The sequence below is a fragment of the Ooceraea biroi genome, chromosome 9, assembly GCF_003672135.1.
Source record: "Ooceraea biroi isolate clonal line C1 chromosome 9, Obir_v5.4, whole genome shotgun sequence".
In the NCBI taxonomy this organism is placed as follows: domain Eukaryota; kingdom Metazoa; phylum Arthropoda; class Insecta; order Hymenoptera; family Formicidae; genus Ooceraea; species Ooceraea biroi.
Genome location: NC_039514.1, coordinates 14,695,572 through 14,716,979, shown reverse-complemented (window position 1 = coordinate 14,716,979; position 21,408 = coordinate 14,695,572). Strand labels below are relative to the sequence as shown.

Sequence of the window (21,408 nt, the reverse complement as noted above, 5' to 3'; positions counted from 1 at the left end):
ATCAGCCGAGATTATATCCTACTGTCCTCTACATTCTGATAGAATGGTTGCTTTATATTTACATCATCATTGAAGTAACGACATTCCTCAAAAGATTTAACATAGAGTTGTTTAAGACTAATAAAACTAGTATTATTTTTCCAATATTGACTATATTGCTTACCTTGCATTATAATTGTGACACTTGCGGTATGATCTTGTGAGTATTAAGAAATAATTCTATAAAAATAAAATAATTCTATTCTACTACAATACATTAATAATACTGACAGTGCTAATAAAACACGAAAAATGCGACATCCGTAGCTCAACTCTCAATTTTGTCGTTCCTATTCTTTTTCATGTAGAAAATTACCACTACAATAGCTCAGCGACAAAAGTTACGTGATCCTTTTTGTCAAACGATCAGTTTCAGCGGCTCGTTAAAATGAAACCTTAAAAGGATAATACAAGAAAGAAGAAGTAGATAAAATAAAAATGTATCTAAATGCACGCAGCACGCCGCATGACAAAAAGAAAATATCTCTCGCGAAATTCAAACCTCTGTCATACAGTTTGCACAATTTTGCCTGTTTGAGTTATACAAAATAATTCTTATTCCAATAAATCGATATTTTTAATTTGCATAAGTGTTACCATACGATTACTGAACAAGCTGTGATAGTCAATATAGTCTCGATCACGTTAGCACGAATGTAAGTTTTTTCATTTTGCATTGTCTTCACGATCCAGTAACGCTCTGGCACCAGATAAGTCACTAGTTTAAGTCAAAGTGGCCATGAAGAATATCCAAACGGCTATATCTCCGCTCTTAATCTTATTGTGTTTATGTGGTTTCGGGGTGTTTGAATATCCTCGCGGACGGTCGCGATTTTATCCTACTATCCTCTACATTCTAGTAGTATGGTTGCTTTATATTTACATCATCACTGAAGTAACGACATTCCTCAGAAGATTCAACATAGAGTTGTTTATAATTACTAAAACAAGTATTACTTTTACAATATTGACTACATTGCTTAGCTTGCATTATAATAAGGTATGGCATTTGTCGTATGCTTTTGTGAGTATTAAGAAATAATGCTTATATTATTTTGGATAATAATTCTCAAAAATCATTTCTGCATCTTAAAGTATTCTTGAACGTCTTTCTCACTTTGAATATCTAATACCTAATATGTGTACAATATCGGATTGATATCTAACATCGCCAATATTTCGTCATTCCGTTTTACATAAACTACGATTGTATTCTCAAAATGTTTTTTCATATCGCATCTCTTTTAGAGATTTAAATGTTGTCTGAACAAACTAAGTATTGTAAACGACACGTTGGAAAAGTTTGGAACGATAAAGAATTATGCAAAATTACGCAGACAAATTACGTGGTTGATCATTGGATGGATTGCCTCGATCTTTTTACTGAATATGATTGATAGTATATGGTTTTTTGAAAACATCCCTCATTGTCATGCTGCGGTAGCTATAAGCCTACCCTTCCTTATAAATCAAACACTTCATGTAAATTCACTTTGCGATATATTTCTTTTGATACTACTAAGGTGTGTAAACGATGCAATATATGTCATTTATAAATCTATAAATAATTTCCATTAAAATGTAAAAAATGTCATCTCGGTATGAGATGAAACAATGCACTTAATGCATGTTTAACATCTAGTTTATTCTGCACACTTATTGTAAATTGTAAATTGTAAATTGTACATTATAAATGATGGTATTGTAACGATGTAGATACATAGGATCTCAATTTGAGCAGATCAATCAATATATTGCGAAGTTAACGGAACAGGACACACAGCAAGTAAAACATACTTGGGCTATTTCTTCATTGCCTGTGGATTGCCGACACAAAATTGGCATCAAAACAACCAAAGTAATCGTATTAATCTTAATGTAAGAATATTCAAGAACTTAGTTTTCTGCATACAATAGCACTTTTTACTCAGTGCAATAAAATAATAGCCTAAAATTATGCTGTAAAGTTTGCAATATAGTAAAAATATTTTTCGTATTCCAGAAGAGAAAAGTCTTATAAAATTTGTTTTTGGAAAAAAGAATTTTATAACTAAAAAAGTTCACGTTTATCTATTACATTTTAGATGCATTTTGTAGGCATGTTCATCTTGAATTGTGTGTGATAACACGTGAATTAACAAGAATATTTGGGATGCATATGGTGATGCAGACACTCGTATTTAATGTTATTACGGCGCAGATTGTCAATGATATTTATAACACAATGATTCACAGCAATTCTAATTATGAAATGGCACTTATTCTTTTTGTTCATTATATCTGGATTGTAACAAATATCATAAAAATGATCGTTTTCAATTGTGTATGTGAAAAAGTTTGCAGCAAGGTACATATGTTTAGAAAAATGCATGTACTATAAACTATAAACTAATATAGGTGTAGTTTGTTATTTTGCCTTAGTTTGTTACTTATGTCAAAAAATGAGATTTAGTCACCACTGTTAACTTTTTCTGTGTCTCCCATGATACAATAAACTTTCTTATATCTTTATCCAAAGATATGCATACTTAAATATTAAATTCTGTAAATTAATGCCAGGCAGGAAAAACCGAAGTATTTCTCAATAAATTGACACATTATAATTTGGATATCGAGACACATGATTACGTAAGCAATAATTTTAATATTAATGTATTCTTACATGAAATTATTTTTATTTAGTTATAAATATTTACAGATCATGCAATTTCTGTATAAATTATTACAACGACCATTAAAGATCTCAGGGCTTGGGCTTCACTTTGGGTATAAATTGCTGCTACAGGTTTGTAATATTTTACAAATATAGTTATGTTACTTTCTAATTCCAATTATATATTAATTTTAATAATATCAGCAAATAAAATGACAATATTACGAATTAATTTAACTTTAAATATGCATATCAACATATAAAATATTTATTAAATATTTATAATTAATCATTATTTGTATTTATGATTTGTATAGATACCATGCATTATTTTACATATGCATATATTAATAAACAGTAAAATAATGTGCACTAATCCGTTACAGTGTGTGAATTATATTGGGACGGTTATAATAATTACCTTACAATCACGTTCATAAAAGGCAGAAGATCCATATAAATAAGTAAGAAATGAAGTGTTAGGAATATAATACATTTCATTACATTTACCAACTGACAATGTATATGCTATTTTTCTTTGTTATATTTTTCATTTAATACTGATTAAAGAAAACTATGTCACATGTCTTATTGACCTGTTAATAATTGTTCCAAGTCTTTTAATAACATTATGATTAATATACCAAAGAAAGAACAAGAAAGATAAAATTAAAAGAGAGATAAAAAATTGCAAATATAATAATAGAAACCAAATCAATGTTGACGTTTTAGATATACATATATGTTTGAATATAATAGCACACCATGCGTTTATTACTAATAGTGTTTTGAATGTCCACGAACTATATGTTACAGTAGATCGATTATTTCAATATAGATATAGAATGCAGTAACTGCAATTATAATGATTTGTTATTTTTGTAATATACTTTCATTTGATGCTGATTAAGAAATGTTATATCACATGTGCAATTTACTAATTAATAATTGTTCCAACTTACGTAATATAATTACGGTAAAGGAATTATATTATGATAAAGGAATGTAGTAAGAGGAAGAAAATAACAATATTAATATTATGACAATTATAACAAATAATTATAAGAAATTATAATAAATTATAACAAATATTATAACAATTATAACAAATAACACTATTAATAAACTAAAATATGGCATTAACATTTCCGCTATGGATATATTACATTTCAATGTATAATAGAAGTATGCGACGCATCGATATATACCGCCTGTTGAAAAATACGTTCGCAAAATATAATACATGTTTCAATGGATCGATTGTTCCAATATAAGTGTAGCAATTGCAATTATAACAATTTGCTATCGTTTCTATACTGTGCAATTGTGAGCAGTGAGAATGCAGTTGAGAATCGCGATTGTTTCCGTCATGACGGGAGGTCTGCGGACGGTACTGTCACCAATCCTGATGATGAATTACGTGCTCGGTTTAAGAATCATTGAATTTCCCGTAGGTCAGCCAAGACCACGGCTCAGTTTTCTGTACATATTATTATTGTGGTCTGTTTATTATTCTGTTCTGATGCATACAGTAATGCCCTATATAATTCATTATACCCTTGTGTATCATATTTGTATACGATTAAATATCATTGCAATATTACTGTCAATTGTATCCGAAGCGTACCAAAACCAGGTAGGAGTGTATTAATACAAACAATGCTACACGTTTACTCGCTAAACTTTCATTCGAATGTTAATCACGTATTTTAATATATATCGCTGTTTTATTTTAAAAACTCCCATTAGAAATTTAGAAATTGTCTGAAAAAACTTGCTATGCTCGACGATACACTGGAAATGCTCGGCATAACAACGGATTACGAGTTTCTACGCAGGAGAATAATATGGATCATCTCAGGATGGTGGATAACATGCATAGTAACGATTTATGGAGACTATTTTTGGTTTAAAGATCAATATAATATTGATAATAGTGCAACAGTTGTCTATATTATCTTTATGTTACATTATGGCTTTGATGTTACCTTTATTGGAGATTTGACTATTACAAGTCTTCTGGGGTTAGTACATTTGCTTGTATTTGCATATGTAAGTAATATCTTTTTAACTGTTAATTGTGTTAGATCTTTCATTTTGTAAAGAATACGCATGTCTATATTAACTCGTTACTATATTATATTATCATTATGATAAGTTTTTCATATTAATTGAAAACTGACATTATATATTTTAGATATTTAATTTTTTTTATAACGCTACATAATTGAAAAAAATAAGGAAAGCGAAAATTATAATTTATTTATTAATCGTTAGATATATAGGATTAAAATTTGACCAAATCAATGAATGGCTTCAACAATCTTTGGAAGATAATATACAAACACGTACCATAAAACGATCTACAGGACAACATTCCATGTTGAATTTGCGCCAACGCAAAATATTGAAAATTTCAAGGAGCAAATGGATTATATGGATCGTAATGTAAGACAGTCAAAGTAAATTTAATGAATCGCGATACACTGCGTGCCACAGGAATTATAAGTATGGTATTTATGCAGACATCTTCATTCGGAGTTATGTAAAATATCTCAAGAAGTAAACATGATATTCAGCGCACAGATGACTCTCAAAATGGGAAATTATTTCTGTTGTATAGCCTTGGGACTACACGCAATCTTTAACATATTACTTATTAAGAACTATGTCAGTAGAGGAAGGGTGTTCTTTATCATGGTAGTCTTCTGGTCATCTTTATATCTATTTAAACTGCTCCTTATTAACTATATGTGTGAAAGAGTTAGTATTAAGGTATCTCTTCTATTGTACATTGTATTTCGCAACATTTGCTTATTTAAAAATTAATTTAAAATTTCCGACGCCCGCGCGCGCGCGCGCGCGCACACACACACACACACACACACACACACACAAGCGCTATATGATTAAATAATATTGAATTTTATATTGTGTCAGATTAGAAGTGATTTTAATGTAAATTTTCTTTTACAATCTTTCTTTTTTCTCCAATTTTAGGCAAGTGCAACGGGAGATTTTGTAAATAAGATATTGGATTCCACTTATGATATCGAAACTCGCGAAAACGTAAGTTTTTATATATACAAGTTAAAGTGTAAAACTAAATTTAAATAAAAGCTTGTAACGTGTATTAAGTAATTCATCGTACTAAATAATCGTAATAACTATACAGATATCACAACTGTTATTAAAAATAGCTGGAACACCGCTTAGATTTCGTGGATATGGATTTTTTGAATTTGGTTTTAAATTTCTTCATGGGGTATGGTATATTTACTACTATAATTATTTACTATCAGCGATTAGATTCATAAACATTTAAAAAGTATTTATATTATGTTCTTTTAGTTCGTCAAATCTGTTGCAACTGTTTTAATTATAATAATACAATCACACGTAAATGAATAAATGTATGACGCTTTTCTCTATCTCCTTGTCTCTAACAGAAATTGCAATTACTATATTGTAATATATAATACTATATGACATATAAAATATCTAATATATAATATATATTTAATATTTAATATATAAAAATAAGATATAAAGAATATATAAAATAAGATTTTCTTTAAATATGTATACATCATTGCTAAATATATTCTAAAACTAATGTTTATTAGTTTTTATAATGTTAGAAATTAAAAACTTGGTATCTCCTAATATATATTTTACAATTTACACTTATTTAAAATTATTTTATAATCTATATCTTTCATTTTTTTTGACAATTATTTATTTCCTGATTTAAAGCAATTTTATGTGTGTTCTGAAGAATATACAATATAATTTTACCATTGCAAAACAATAAGTCAAAAGCACTATCATGTTGTGAAAATTACTTATGATTTAAATTATTTTGTTATTACAGTAAATTACCAGTTTTCAGTAAATATTAATTGAAAACTGACATTATATATTTTAGATATTTAATAATTTCTTATACAGTAATAACGTTGCATAATTGAAAAAATAAGGAAAGCGAAAATTATAATTTATTTACTAATTTAACAGCCAATATAAATATCTGCATAATATAATTTAAATATCTACAATATAAATGTCTATATGAATGTTTTTAATATTTGGGATAACAACATGCCCAAATGCATTTATAATAGTACTTACAAGGGAAGGATCGGAACTGTCCGTCACCGATTTTAATAAGCTTTTATGTTGTAGAACATTGTAAAATATTAGACCCATATTTTCTGTTAGCTGTGTATTTCAACATTTAGGTTGAATCGGCCCTTTAAAGCAGTTCTGACCCTTGTTAGATACTTCGTAACATTATTTAGATCAACAAAAGTTAGATCAAGAACATTTCATTATGCAGTAGTCATTGTGTACACAATATGTTAAAATCATAATGACAATTAATATAATTAGATCGTAATAATATTTAAATATTCTACAACTTCTAATAAATAACCCCAAATATCGTATTCTAAATTTTCCAATTTAAGTAAAACTGTTCTTTTTCCTTCTACATACAAAAACAGACGAAATGATGTCCCTAAAATTGTATAAAACTATTAACTATTTTTATTTTTGTATCATGCTTCCATTCGCTTTATTATAGTTTCTACAATTTTGTCTGTTTGAATTATAAAAACTAATTCTCATTCCACCAAATCGATATTTTTCATTTGCATAAGTGTTAGCATATGATTAATGAATAAACAGTGGTAGTCACTATCGTCTCGATCACGTTAGCAGGAATGTAAGTTTTTTCATTTTGCATTGTCTTCACTATCGAGGAACGCTCTGACACCAGATAAGTCACTAGTTTAAGTCAAAGTGGCCATGAAGAATATCCAAACGGCTATATCCCCGCTCTTAATCTTATTGTGTTTATGTGGTTTCGGGGTGTTTGAATATCCTCGCGGACGGTCGCGATTTTATCCTACTATCTTCTACATTCTAATAGTATGGTTGCTTTATACTTACATCATCATTGAAGTAACGACATTCCTTAGAAGATTTAACTTAGAGTTGTTTGTAATTATTAAAACTAGTATTACTTTTGCAATATTGACGATATTGCTTAGCTTGCATTATAATAAGGTATGGAATTTGTCGTATGATGTGAGTATTAAGAAATAATTCTTATACTAATTTTTTGATAATAATTCTCAAAACTCATTTCTGCGTCTTAAAATATTCTTGAACGTCTTTCTTACTTTGAATACCTGAATACTTAATATGTGTACAATACCGGATTGATATCTAATATGGCCACTATTTCCTCCTTCCGTCTTACACAAACTACGATTGTATTCTCAAAATGTTATTTTCATATCACACCTCTTTTAGAGATTTAAATGTTGTCTGAACAAACTAAATATTGTAAACGACACGTTGGAGAAGTTTGGGACGATAAAGAATTATGCAAAATTACGCAGACAAATTACATGGTTGATCATTGGATGGATTGCCGTGATCGTTTTACTGAATATGATTGACAGTATATGGTTTTTTGGAAAACTCCCTCATTCTTATGCTGCGATGGCCATATGCATACCCTTCCTTACAAATCAAACACTTCATGTAAATTCACTTTGCGATATATTTCTTCTGATACTACTAAGGTATGTAACCGATGCGATATATGTTATTTATAAATCTATATGATTTCTACTAAACTGTAAAAAATGTGATCTCGGTATGAGATGAAACAAATAATGCACTTAATGAATGTTTAACATCTAGTTTATTCTGCACACTTATTGTAAATTGTAAATTGATGGTATTGTAACGATGTAGATATATAGGATCTCAATTCGATCAGATCAATCAATGTATTGCGAAGTTAACGGAGCAGGATACGCAGCAAGTAAAGCATACTTGGGTTATTTCCGCATTACCTGTGGATTGCCGACACATAATTGGCATCAAAAGTAATCGTCATCCTCCCAAAGTAATCGTCTTGATCTTAATGTAAGAATATTCAAGAAACTAGTTTTGTGCATATAATAGCAACTTTTAATCTGCGCAATAAAATAATAGCCTAAAATTATGTTGTAAAGTTTGCAATATAGTAAAAATATTTTTCGTTTATTACCATTTTATCGCTTGGGAGTAAATAAACACTTAATATAACGTAGATGATCTTCAGAAACCATTGATTAAAAAGATGTATTCCAGAAGAGAAAAGTCTCATAAAATTTATTTTTGGAAAAAAGAATTTTGTAACTAAAAAGTTCACGTTTATCTATTACATTTTAGATGCATTTTGCAGGCATGTTCATCTTGAATTGTGTGTGATAACACGAGAATTAACAAAAATATTTGGATGGCATATGGTGATGCAGGCACTCGCATTTAATGTTATTACGGCACAGCTTATCAAAGATGCTTATAACGCAATTATTTACAGTAATTCTAAGTATGAAATGGCAATCGATCTTTTTGTTAATTATATCTGGATTATAACAAGTATCATAAAAATGATCTTTTGTAATTGTGTATGCGAAAACGTTTGCAGCAAGGTACGTATGTTTAGAAAAATGCATGTACTATAAACTATAAGATAATATAGTTGGAGTTTGTTATTTTGTTTTAGTTTATTATTTGTGTCGAAAAATAAGATTTAGTCAAAACTGTTAAAATTGTCTGTGTTACTTCCATGTGTTAAACTTTCTTATATCTTTATTTAAAGATATGTTTACTTATACAATATTAAATTCTGTAAATTAATGCCAGGCAGGAGAAACAGAATTATTTCTCAATAAATTGACACATCATAATTTGGATATTGAGACACAGGATTACGTAAGTAATAATTTTAATATTAATATATTTTTACATAAAATTATTTTTATAAATTATATATTACATTTATAAATTATATTTATAAATATTTACAGATTATACAATTTCTGTATAAATTATTACAACGACCATTAAAGATCTCAGGACTTGGGCTTCAGTTTGGACATAACTTTCTGCTACAGGTTTGTAATTACTTTTCGCACAAATATAATTATATTATTTTCCAAAATTCTCAATTGCATATTAATTATAATAATACTAGCTAATAAAATGACACTATTACAAAGTAATTTAACTTTAAATATCAGCAGATAAAATATTTATTACAAACAGTATTAATCATTATATTTGTATTTACGGTTTATATCGATAATATCGGCTATTTCACATATATATTAATAAACATTAAAGTAATGTGCACTACTCTGTTACAGTGTGTGAATTACATTGGGACGGTTATAATAATTACAATACAATCACCTTCATAAGAGGCAGAAGAAGACCTTGCAAATAAGTGAAGTGCTGTAAATTTTGAGATAGCAATAAAAGAAGATTTGCGAATCAGTACGCACGTTAGCGCGGTTCGTGCAGCGAGGTCGTCGGTAGGAGGGCCGCGCGCGCGTGGTTGATTACGGCGCAGTGAGGCAGGGAGGCCAGAAAGAGTGCTTTATAGCATACGGTGGGAATATGGTCTCGCGAACCGTCGCAAACTTTCTGACATCACTGAGGCGCACCACACTCTCTCCATTCAATAATACAATCACATGTAAATAAATAAACGTGTATCTTGTTCTTAAAAAAGTTGTAATTAATGTAATATTAAAAAAAAACTTTTAATTAGTTGGAGTATAAAATGTTTGGCATGTATACATTTCCTGTCTTTATAAATATATCTTTGGTATTTATGTGTCTTTGAAAAATTAATACTTAATTGCTTTAAAACATTAACTGCTTTATTTTATATATTACGTGTATTTCTTATTTTTGTAATAATTGTTTTCTGCAGAAAAACAATTTTATATATTTATCTTTTCATAAATACTCATAAATAAATTATTATCATATCGTAAAGAAAAAATAAAAAAATAATACGTACAATGTAACTATATGCAACGAACTTATTACTAATGGCCGCACATTTTATTAACTCATAACATATAGAAGTGGATCGATTGCTTGAATATGCGTAAGTGCAGGAATTACGAAACATCCTATAGTCTTCGCGACCGGCGGTCAACCGAGAAAGAATATTCGCATTCGCGACTGTCCGTGGTAACGCGAAATATTCAATCAGTTTTATCGCCGCTCTTGTCCATCAGTTATGTGTGCAGATTAAAGATTGCGGACTTTCCCATGGGACGTCCGTGACCGTGCTTTAGTATTCTTTACATTTTGCTGTAGTTGGTTTACTGCTTCTTCATGGTAGGCAGACTGATGCCTTACATACCTGATTATCCCTCCGAATATCAAATTTACGTTTCGTTGAACATGTTCATGACCCTATTATTAATGCTCCTCGGAGTGTATCATGATAAGGAACGTTAAAAGAACGTTAGCATTAACAACACGATATCGATTCTATGCGAAATACACAATCTTTAAGGAGTATGGAGTAAGTAAATTTGAAATTATTGATTTATAGATTTTCGTACGGTATTAATGCAGTAGAAGAATTTGTGATCAAAGGAGAGAAAATTATTCTGCATATTCATACAAAAAATATGATTAACACATTCACCGCCAAACGTAATTTTTGTAATTGATTTTTCCTTCACGCTACAACTGGGTTATTAAAGTTTATCGTAACATATTTATGTAATCATATCCATAATTTTAATAAATAAAAAGATTCAATTTTCTTTACAAATACACTTTGTTTGTTATGCCTTTCTGTTATTATTAAACAACCATTATCTTGAAAATGTAAATAATTGCATGTTATATCAGTATTTACGTATTTTAATGCATTTATTGCATGTCAATCATCAGTGACCGTTACGATATTAAACGTGTTAAGAAATTTCTTTTCACAAGATATATAAAATTTAGAACAATTATTATCCAAGCAACATGTTTATAATTTTCATCATGTATCTTCAAACATTAACTATATTATTGTATGAAGCGTATACAGTTTAAAACATTGAATAAACATTATTTGTTTATTGTATTATCCTTTTATATAAGAAATTCAGAAATTGAAGAGGTTTGCTGTTAGACAATACACTGAAAAATCTCGGGACAAGAATGGATTGTCAAAAATGAAAAAGAAGAATAGTATGGCTCGTTTTAGGATAGTTCGTGGTAAATTTTGTTACTAAATTGTAACGATTACACTGGTTTACAGCCAAAAATAATTTTAAACCAGACAACGTGTTTGTTATAGATTTTTGGGTGCTGAAAACGATACCGCAAACTACATTTTATCAGCACGTCAGGTTTCCAACATAATTAAGGTTTAATGTGTAAAAAACTTTGCGATATTTGAGATTTTTTAAATTTTATTTTTATGTTAATTTCTTTCCTCTTCCTTATCCTCATCTTTTTATGCAAATTATTCTTTTCATAAAAGTAATTTTATACATTTTGTTATACAGAAAAAGTAGTTACTTTGAAAATAACAGCGTTAGTAATAAAGAAAAGTAATTTGATTTCTCTCCTATTTACAATACATTAATAAGTACCGGACATAATTTAATGATAATTGGATGTTGAAAGTATCAAAAGAAATGAGCGAATATAGTTATTTAATTAATTAACAAATTGCGAATTGCTTGACGAGCTCATTAATGCCTCGTGCATCACTTATGCGTATCTGTTGTATAATAAGTATCATCGTGCTCATTTATCAAAGATACACGTTATACATCATTAACTCGCTATTAAATTCAGTTTTTGTTACATAATAATTATTACCTGAATATTGCGTCAGTTGACGTATTTTCGTAAATCTGGGTTATAAATTCGTAGCAAAAGATGCTGTTGATGTGATTGACGTGAGTAACATAAAAATACAATGACATCAGTATAAAAGAGTCTTTATAAAAAAAAGAAAAACATTATTCAAAATCTGTGTAGTAAACATTTAAAGTTATGGGCAAAATATATGCTTCATTCAGTCATGAATAATAAAAAATCTAAAAAATCACGTAAAGGACGCATTGTTCCGAAAGTCGATAACAAACCTCCATATTTCCCTGTATCTGCTTACTTAAAAGCATTTAAATTGCAACAAGATGCTGTACGAGTCAGAAATATAGATAAGGAAAATATAAAGCTATTAAAGAAATTAAACATCGTTTATCGATTAGGGGTTAGTTGCTTATTATTATATAAAAATCAAGCTAAATATATTAAATATTAAACGATAAATATTAAACACTTTCTTCATTTTTAGGGACATGTAGATTGCTGGGCACCAGATTTTAAGTACAAGACGAGCTTTGACGATCAAGATCGTAGAAACAATGTAATCATGCGGGAAAACAAAGTTATGCTGAAGAAAATACGTCAAGCGGAAAGTCAATATCCTGCTCGTGTGTTTTTGAAGCAGTGGAGAAGTACTCACGAAGCGGTAGAACACCGTGCAAGGTTACCAATTAATATTTCTAACACAAAACAAAGGATTCTGTGCTAACTTTATTTTATGCTCTCGCTTATGGAGTTCGCGATCAAGCTCCTTTCGCAGAGCGCGTGCTGAATAGATCAAGTTCTTGTACACGTCCATAAAATCTCTGATAATTTTCACATCACACAGATTCGTCTCAATAATCGAGAGACTGTCCACAGCGTTAGATGTGCGCAAGCAACTAGCTGAGAAGAGTCAAACAAAATGTTTCTTCGACGTCGGGATCAAAGGAGAAAATCTGAACTTTGGTCGCATAGTATTCGAGCTGTACGACAGCATAGTGCCACGCACGTGCGAGAATTTCGCAGCCTTTTGCCGCGGAACAAACGGATTGTCGTATAAGTACGTAATTATTACACATCGCAAAATATACAATATCTAATATATAATATAAAAATAATATAAATAAAAATAATATAAAATAAAAATCAAAGAATCATAAAGAAAATTAAATTAGAGATCACATTAACGATGATGATGCTTCCGAAATATTCCCAGAAATAAAAGCTACTCTAAATTTGTCCAGGAATCTGAGACTCCTTTAAATCTGTAAAACTTTGGACCGAAGTTTCCTTCTGTTCAAAAAATAAACGTATAAAATTTGCAATTCGTAGGAACACTCCCTTTCATCGTATCGTTTCCGGCTACTGGTGCCAAGGAGGAGACGTGACAAAGTTCGACGGTACCGGCGGTACCTCTATATATGGCAACTCGTTTGAGAAAGAGAACTTCCAACTGCGCCATACAGGACCTGGTGTCCTATCTATGTGCAACAACGAGAACGATAGAAACGACTCCAAGTTTAATCTTACGTTTAGACGTTTGGAAACCATGGACGAAAATAACGTAGTCTTCGGTCAGGTGATCGGTGGAATGACAAACATTTACAAGGTAACATTGTACACTTTTATTGTTAATCCAAATTTTGCCAAAATGAGCAATGTTACATTAGCAGTATGGTGGCAACTAATATAGCTAATTTGAATAAAACTGAAAAAATTGTAAAAATAATTGTTTTCCGTTATTGTAACTTTAATATTTCAAGACAGTTTAATGAAAAAAATGATTCTGTAATTAATTTATTAATTGTCATCTTGTCATTTATTATTTTTTATTGGTTAATTATGTATATATTATTTTTTCTTGATACATTTAATATTAGGTTTATTAATTTAAACTATTATTGTATTTTTAACATATTAAATCACCGATAATATAAATATGTAGGATAATTTTAAAGTTAATAAATAATTTTGTAATTTAATCGATTATCACACATCAGCGGAACACATGTCGCCATCTAACAACTATCTGGTAAATTACAACATACAAAGACGTAATTCAGATTTTTTGTTAAAAAATTCTTTTCAATTCAAATTAGATTATATTCAACATAAAATGTAGTTATATTAATAATTAATCGTTTTACGTTCATCATTATTCGTTCGTTATTTATTTATATTTGCAACTTATAAATACCTTTAATATCAACAATAACTTCCACATATGGATTTAAATAAAAAAATTTAATTTTAATTTTTATCTATATCTAAAATTTTAGACATTTTGTATGTGTATATTATATCAACGATATTTTTTTTATCTTTTAGTTGTGCAATATGTAAGTTGCCAAATGTAGCAAATTGAAAATCAACAACGTTAATCTAGAAATACTCTGTGTCAGGATTATCTCGTACTTTTTACATAAAAAAAGAACTCTCATCACACGATATCGTTTTACGAGAGATTTAATTACCGTCCGCGCGTTTAAACTCGACCACAGAGTAGTGGTAAACTGTTTACGTCTGCCATGATTAAACAGATCGAGGAATTCGGTACGAAGACCGGAAAGCCAATAAAATCGGTGATCGTATTAAATTGCGGAATTCTATCGAAGCGTGAGCATGAAAAGCTGTCCAAGCTCCAAATATGAACTGATCATATTATCTGCACGGATGAAAATATCATTTATCGCATAATCTGATTGCGTATCATTAATTATGACCTGCGCATTGTTCTGCCACAAAACCACGATTACATAAATGAAGGAATAAATAATAAGCGATTAAAGATTCAGTAAAGTATTCTACATCGTTGTAAATGTTGTATCCTTTTAATTATCGTAGTAGATAGTAACTATAACGTTACAACAGAATACGCTAATGTACTAATTTTACTGATTCAGATTTAATAAAAATATGATAAAGTAAAAGCTCTTGTAAAATTTAAAATTTATTTTATTTTATAATATAACATATCTGTGTTGAGTGCTAATCACAATAGATCTCTCTAATTACTTAATCGTGTACTGAAAATGAAAAATATTACAATAGAACCTAGACTATATCTCGATTAGACGGAAGGCAAGATTGGATAATCAGTTTCTTCGGATAATGCTATGTAACTGATGCCAGGAACGATTATAAATCAAAATGAATTGACAGTTTATTGTACAAATTCTGTAGAAAGCATAAAAATAGATGCAATCACTAAAACAAAAATGCTTTCGATCAATATAACAAGAGCAAATAAACAAATAAAAATATACAAATAGAGATGAATTAAATTGATAATACGTGCGTAGGTTGCTACGTTGCTGCTTTAAATGCATGTCATGCGATTTAAAAATTGGAACTCTCGCCAACATGTAGATTGATTAAAATCTCGATTGACGTACAAGTTAAAATATTCAACCGACGTAAAAACAGAACTCGTATTTTTCACTTTTTCCATAATTTGCGGTAAAATTAAAATGAAAAATTTGGATTCACCATTCGAAACTGCTTTCGAAAGCTTGAAATAAAGTAAAATTCTAGTCAACTTGACAGCTTTTAGAAAATTTCGTTTCTTTTTTCAATTAATCGAGTTTTCAATTAATTAGACCACTGCTATTAAGTGACAGCTTTATTACGCTATTAAGTAACACTGCTATTAAGTGATAGCTTTATTACGCGTACTATAGAATGAATCACTTCTGAATCAATATTTAAACAAGGATGCAAACTCCTTTTACTTATATGCTTCGCTTGTTAGATAAGTAACACAAGAAAAACAATTTGGAATTAGCGTGATCATTATAAAAACAGCAAAAGTTCTCGCGAATTTACTTCAACTTTGTACTCCTTATTTTATTGTCACAATACGCACGCAATGCATTCTTTACAAAAGATTTATTATCGCTTTATTTTGAACTGCAGGAAACAGTCATATATCGATTTGCAACTGCAGCTGGATATTCCCAACATTCATCGAGATGTCCACCTCGACATCACGAATATCTTGTATACCGTGAAATAATGCGTTTTCCACATCCACAACATTGACCATTATGCTTTCGAGAATGTCGTGGTAACCATTTTCCTGTCTTGCTTTCTTCTTTTCTTTTTGTTTTTCTCTAGTAGCATATATTATCAGCAGTTTCGGGCGACATCGCGCTTACAATTTAAGAGCACGAACAAAATGAAATACACGAATAAAATATGAATGTATTAAGACATAAAGTCAAGAATAATAAAAAAAACTATTGCTCTTCCAATTCATTTGTAGTTAAGGACAGCTTCGAAATCCGTTTTCTTCATAGAAACTGATATGAATCTTTTTTTGTTTTCTCCTTTTGACTTATAATTTATTGTAGACTGTATGCATTAGCAACATTATAATTTATATAATTTAATTTTTTATCTACGTAAATAGAAATAATTTGATGTGTATATTAAATATTCGATCTTATTTATACTGTCATTTCAGAAAGATGCACCTTCTTTTAAAATAATAATATTTTTAATAATTAATAATGCAAAACTAATAATGTCCAGATTTAATCTGGATTTAACCTGCGCAATCGCAGTACAACATAAGTTATTAGTAACTTTTCTAACAATTATTATTCTATCCTATATTTATTATAATATATTTTAGTTGCTGCAATTATTACTATGATTTTGTACGTACATTATAATATTTATTATTGCATCAGTGTTTTACTTTAAACGCGTACTATCTCAGTTATTAAATTTGCGACCGTAACTGTAACTACGGAAATTGTGAGTGTGACCGTTACGACATTACGGTCGCTGCCATGATAATTAATATCGGAACCCTCTGCTCATAGTGGCAATTATTATCACGTTAAAACAATTATAGATGCTACCATCATCGTACCATGAAAATCTCTGTAACGGTCGCAGTAATTATAACGAATTAATCGTGACAATGATCAATATAGCGTTAATCACTGTTATTTCAAACGCAAATTCCTATTTAATCGAAATATAATTTAAAACATTCTGCGATTTCTACGTGCCGCTGCGTGATAAGGTCAAACAATACACGCTAAAATATAAGAAAGACTTCATTATTAATATTAAACAAATATTCATGATATATCGATTCATTATTAAAAACCTCGTCAGCTAATTTTCCCCCAAACTAAATGATGTTCTTTACACGTGGCGTTGCTTGGAAAGCCGTCCTCGTCGTGTCAACGCGTTGTCCCGATCAATGAACCACTTTACTCATCCCCATCACCAATATGCCATTCATCCCTGCTACGTGATCAGAGCGATCGACGCAAACTCCTTCGCCGCTAATTAGAAATAATAGTCCGTTTTTGACATCGAATTAAGCGACCCCGCAACTCATTATCACGTTACGTGACCAACGCGATCAAACCACGGCCGTTTTACTCGTCCTCGCACGTTTCTCTATGTGGATTACGCTTTTTGCCGAGCTTTTTGTTAGCACTCAGCGAAAATATTTGCTGGCGTCCCGAGCACCATTTTCTCGGCTACTTTAATCATTTTTATTGATACTCGAATGTGCGACATTATTGATGCTTCAATGTTCATGATGCTTGCACGTCTTCGAATAAAGGCACCGCCATGTGAATAAATGAGAGAACATTTTTACGGTTTTTATTGGCCCCGATGCTGCGCGCGCCGTCACATTTAGATGCAAAGAACGCCGTTTTGCTGAAGAGAAGCATTTTAATACAGCATTTCTCTGAGCGAACTTGAAGCTGGATTCTCGTAGTGGTCTTACGAGACTTTGCTTGACGCAATTTTCAGAGACGTCTAAAGGAAGTGTTTAATTCTCCCATTTAATTAAATTAATGTTCTTCTGATAATTTCGCTGAGGAACGCGGTCATTCACGAAACCGGAAAGTGTTTTGAATGAACAACTTACATCAAAAAGATTTATAATCAGAATTCAATAAGGTCAATTTTGCATTACATATAACTGCATGAAATTAGATCTATTATGTACAAAGTACAGATACTACAGATAGCACATTTTGCGGATTTTAATTTATTCTTTCCTTTTATATGCTGCTATATAAGTGAAAAAGTTATTGTAAAAGTATAATAGAATTTTCTCCATTATTTACGCAAGATAATACACCGGTCATAAATTTAATTGAAAAAAGCATACATAATAGTAACATATTACGTAATTCTAGAATAAGGAAAATATAAATTATATATAAATATATATAAAAATATTATATATCTGCCACAAATATTATAAGTTCGTAATTCTCTAATCACAATGGAGAATCAAAGAGAATAAATTGCAAAAACTTCTGCCGGAAATCATTAACTACCCAACTGACATTAATGAAGTCCTAATGGCTGTTCATAAAAAATGGACAAAGAAAACGGAAAAAACAAAAGGAGCATTAACACGGTCGAACTGGCAGGAAAATTGCTTTAATCTAAGGCTTCATTTTCATTTGGCAGAATTTTTATAATACGTTCGATGCGAATAATGAAACTTGATTGACAAGCCATGGAGTCGTTATCTAAATTATCTAGAGCGAATCGGAGCTACAAAGAAAAGGGAAAAATAAAGGCAGGTCTCTCGCATTTAATTCGTTGCTTCAATTCGAAATTACTCAATCAAAATTAGCGCCGTCGCCCGTGGCACGAACAGGAAATTGAAATCGATCTATAGGAAAAAAATGACAAAATATTCGGCAAAACTCATTCCGCGCTACGTTCACGAACGCACGAGTCACACGACGACGACATCGTAACGTGATGTTTCGTAATCCGTTTGTGGAAGAAATATAAATTATAGTCCCGCGATGGAGCGAACGCCCTTCGCAAATACGCAGGAGATCTGGTTGTATCTGATCCCGTCACGTGCGTCACGTCTCCATCACACTTCGCGATTCAACGCAAGGGTCGAACATTAACACGACAGAAGAACAACGTACAACATAATAATCATATATATCAGTCTTGCAATCGGGAGAATCGCCGCAGCTGCAATTACAGAGCGTATTAATTGCCCTTAATTATGAGATAAAATACATTTCGCGAAGTCTATCATGAATACACAATTTCTTACATCCTGGGATAAGTCTATAAACTGTATTTTATTTCGGAAATTACTGCAAAACTATTATAATAAAAGCTGCTTTACTAGAATGGCTTTACATAAAGCTATTCTATCCAGACTTGATGGGAGATTTAAAAAATTGCAGGAAAGAAAAGTATCCGACTAAATTTTCGTCGAGGCAAGAGGAAGACTCCAAACTTGACCTAAAAATAATACTCAGCCACGTATAGTGCTCGAAGAGCAATATACGTGGTGCTTTGTGATAATAAAGTGTGCATTATTGACTGCTCTCTTGCCGCCAAACGAAATAATTGAAATACCTATCTCTGAGGTTAGCTAATCGCATGATCCGTCGAAATGCGGTAAACTCCGCGAGCCTACACTCGGCTCGGAAAATTAGGTCCCTAATTGTATAGAATTCGCACAATTGAATCGCCCATAGGCGGAACGCAATTGGGCAGACATTGGTATGTTGGATCGTTTTGATCATCGATTAAGCTTGCCACATTCCAAGTTCGTCTAGACAGATCTCTTAATACTCGATCTAACAAATATAAACGTGTTCAGCCAACTTAATCGCCGCCCATAAGGAAATTTGCTCCACAAGTGTATTCCCACGAATACTGGCGCTTAAACGAGAAGAAAAACGACAAAGCGCGAATGGCACATTCTCGAATCTGAAGAGTTTCCTGGATTTAATGTTAATGTCCTCGAATGCTCTGCAAATAGAGCCATTTTTTCAACTGGACATTTATGCGAATGCAAATTTAAACGTGCGATATGGGGTTGAATAACAAAAGAATAATAGATATATTCCCAGCATTTCAACATCTTTTTATAGCTGATGAATTTTTATTCTTATCTACTTGGAATTTCTGAACTTTCTGTATAGAATCCTTTCTGTTCAAAATTATTATTATTAATAATAATTTATTAAAACTTTTCTTTCACGATATAAAGAATACATAAAAGAAAAGAGTTAAAAAAAACTATTGCGTGTTGTTATAACACGTTATGTAAATGTCGGTTTTATTAATGACTTCATTAGAGTGAATGAAAGTAATCTGAGCACGTTTTACGTTGTAAAACACTAATGTGACAAGAAAAAAAAGTGCGACATGATATTCCCTTGTGATCTTATTTGGTACTCTCATGTCCTGTTCTAATGAGGTAATGCATCATTCTCTGAGTTTAATCAAAATTAAAGAGTTTAAGAGATTGCGCCAGATCAGAGGTTTCAATATGCTCCCGCAAGTACAAATACACTGTCTTCAATAGTTTTTTCCTAAATTGTGTATAACTTTTTAAGTTTCTTGATTATAAAATTGAGATCTTTCTAATTTTTCCAAGTTTATATAACAGTGTGTTCAATTTATAATATTCTACCCAAAAATTATAAAATCATATATCACATATGTAATGTTTGCAAATTTATATTTATAAATTTATATTTATAATATACACCAATTCTACTTTAATTATTATTGTATATATAAAATTTATTATCTATTGGTAGAGACGATTCATATTATTTTACATGTATTGTTTATTGCGTCATCTTATATTGATATTATTGTGTTGTGCATGTATTTATTTAATAGGACATACCTATTTTAATTGAAAGATATTGCATTTAATTGCCTTCATTTACGTCTGCGATTCGACGAACTTCGTATTTTTCCACTAATTGCTTGAGAGATCGTTTAGCTTTGAATGTTTCATTTGGTCGCACGTAACGATTCTGACCAATTCTGCATTGGAATTTGCGCTTTGACCGTGGAGAATGCAACTTTTGATGGCGTCGTTTGCAAGAATTTAAAGGCGTAGCTTTGTACAGAGACACAGGCAAAACCACTCTGCGTATATATCAGCAGTAACAGAAACAAAGGATCCCGTCCACGCATGCCTCGTTCGGAAAAGAATGTCACGGAAATTGAACTGAAAAATGCTTACGAAGAAGTTATTTGTC

General features: G+C 30.6%; 3 protein-coding genes across 3 annotated transcripts; all 3 read left to right on the top strand.

Annotated features, from left to right (window-relative positions):
* The first annotated feature begins 580 nt into the window (after positions 1–580).
* Positions 581–3,729, top strand: LOC105276308. The gene is made up of 7 exons (XM_026972377.1): positions 581–1,039; positions 1,288–1,562; positions 1,756–1,917; positions 2,137–2,386; positions 2,599–2,667; positions 2,738–2,824; positions 3,079–3,729. Exons 1-7 carry the CDS (start codon positions 779–781, stop codon positions 3,130–3,132), a joined length of 1,158 nt encoding a protein of 385 aa, XP_026828178.1. The 5' UTR covers positions 581–778; the 3' UTR covers positions 3,133–3,729.
* Positions 3,730–6,728: 2,999 nt separating this feature from the next.
* Positions 6,729–10,395, top strand: LOC105276025. The gene is made up of 6 exons (XM_020030622.2): positions 6,729–8,286; positions 8,462–8,635; positions 8,937–9,186; positions 9,401–9,469; positions 9,565–9,651; positions 9,904–10,395. The coding sequence occupies exons 1-6, from the start codon at positions 8,153–8,155 to the stop codon at positions 9,955–9,957; spliced, it is 768 nt and encodes a 255-aa protein (XP_019886181.2). The 5' UTR covers positions 6,729–8,152; the 3' UTR covers positions 9,958–10,395.
* Positions 10,396–10,556: 161 nt separating this feature from the next.
* Positions 10,557–15,573, top strand: LOC105276026 (photosynthetic NDH subunit of lumenal location 5, chloroplastic). The gene is made up of 5 exons (XM_026972654.1): positions 10,557–12,782; positions 12,867–13,099; positions 13,185–13,439; positions 13,712–13,988; positions 14,920–15,573. Exons 1-5 carry the CDS (start codon positions 12,576–12,578, stop codon positions 15,028–15,030), a joined length of 1,083 nt encoding a protein of 360 aa, XP_026828455.1. The 5' UTR covers positions 10,557–12,575; the 3' UTR covers positions 15,031–15,573.
* The last annotated feature ends 5,835 nt before the right edge of the window (positions 15,574–21,408 follow it).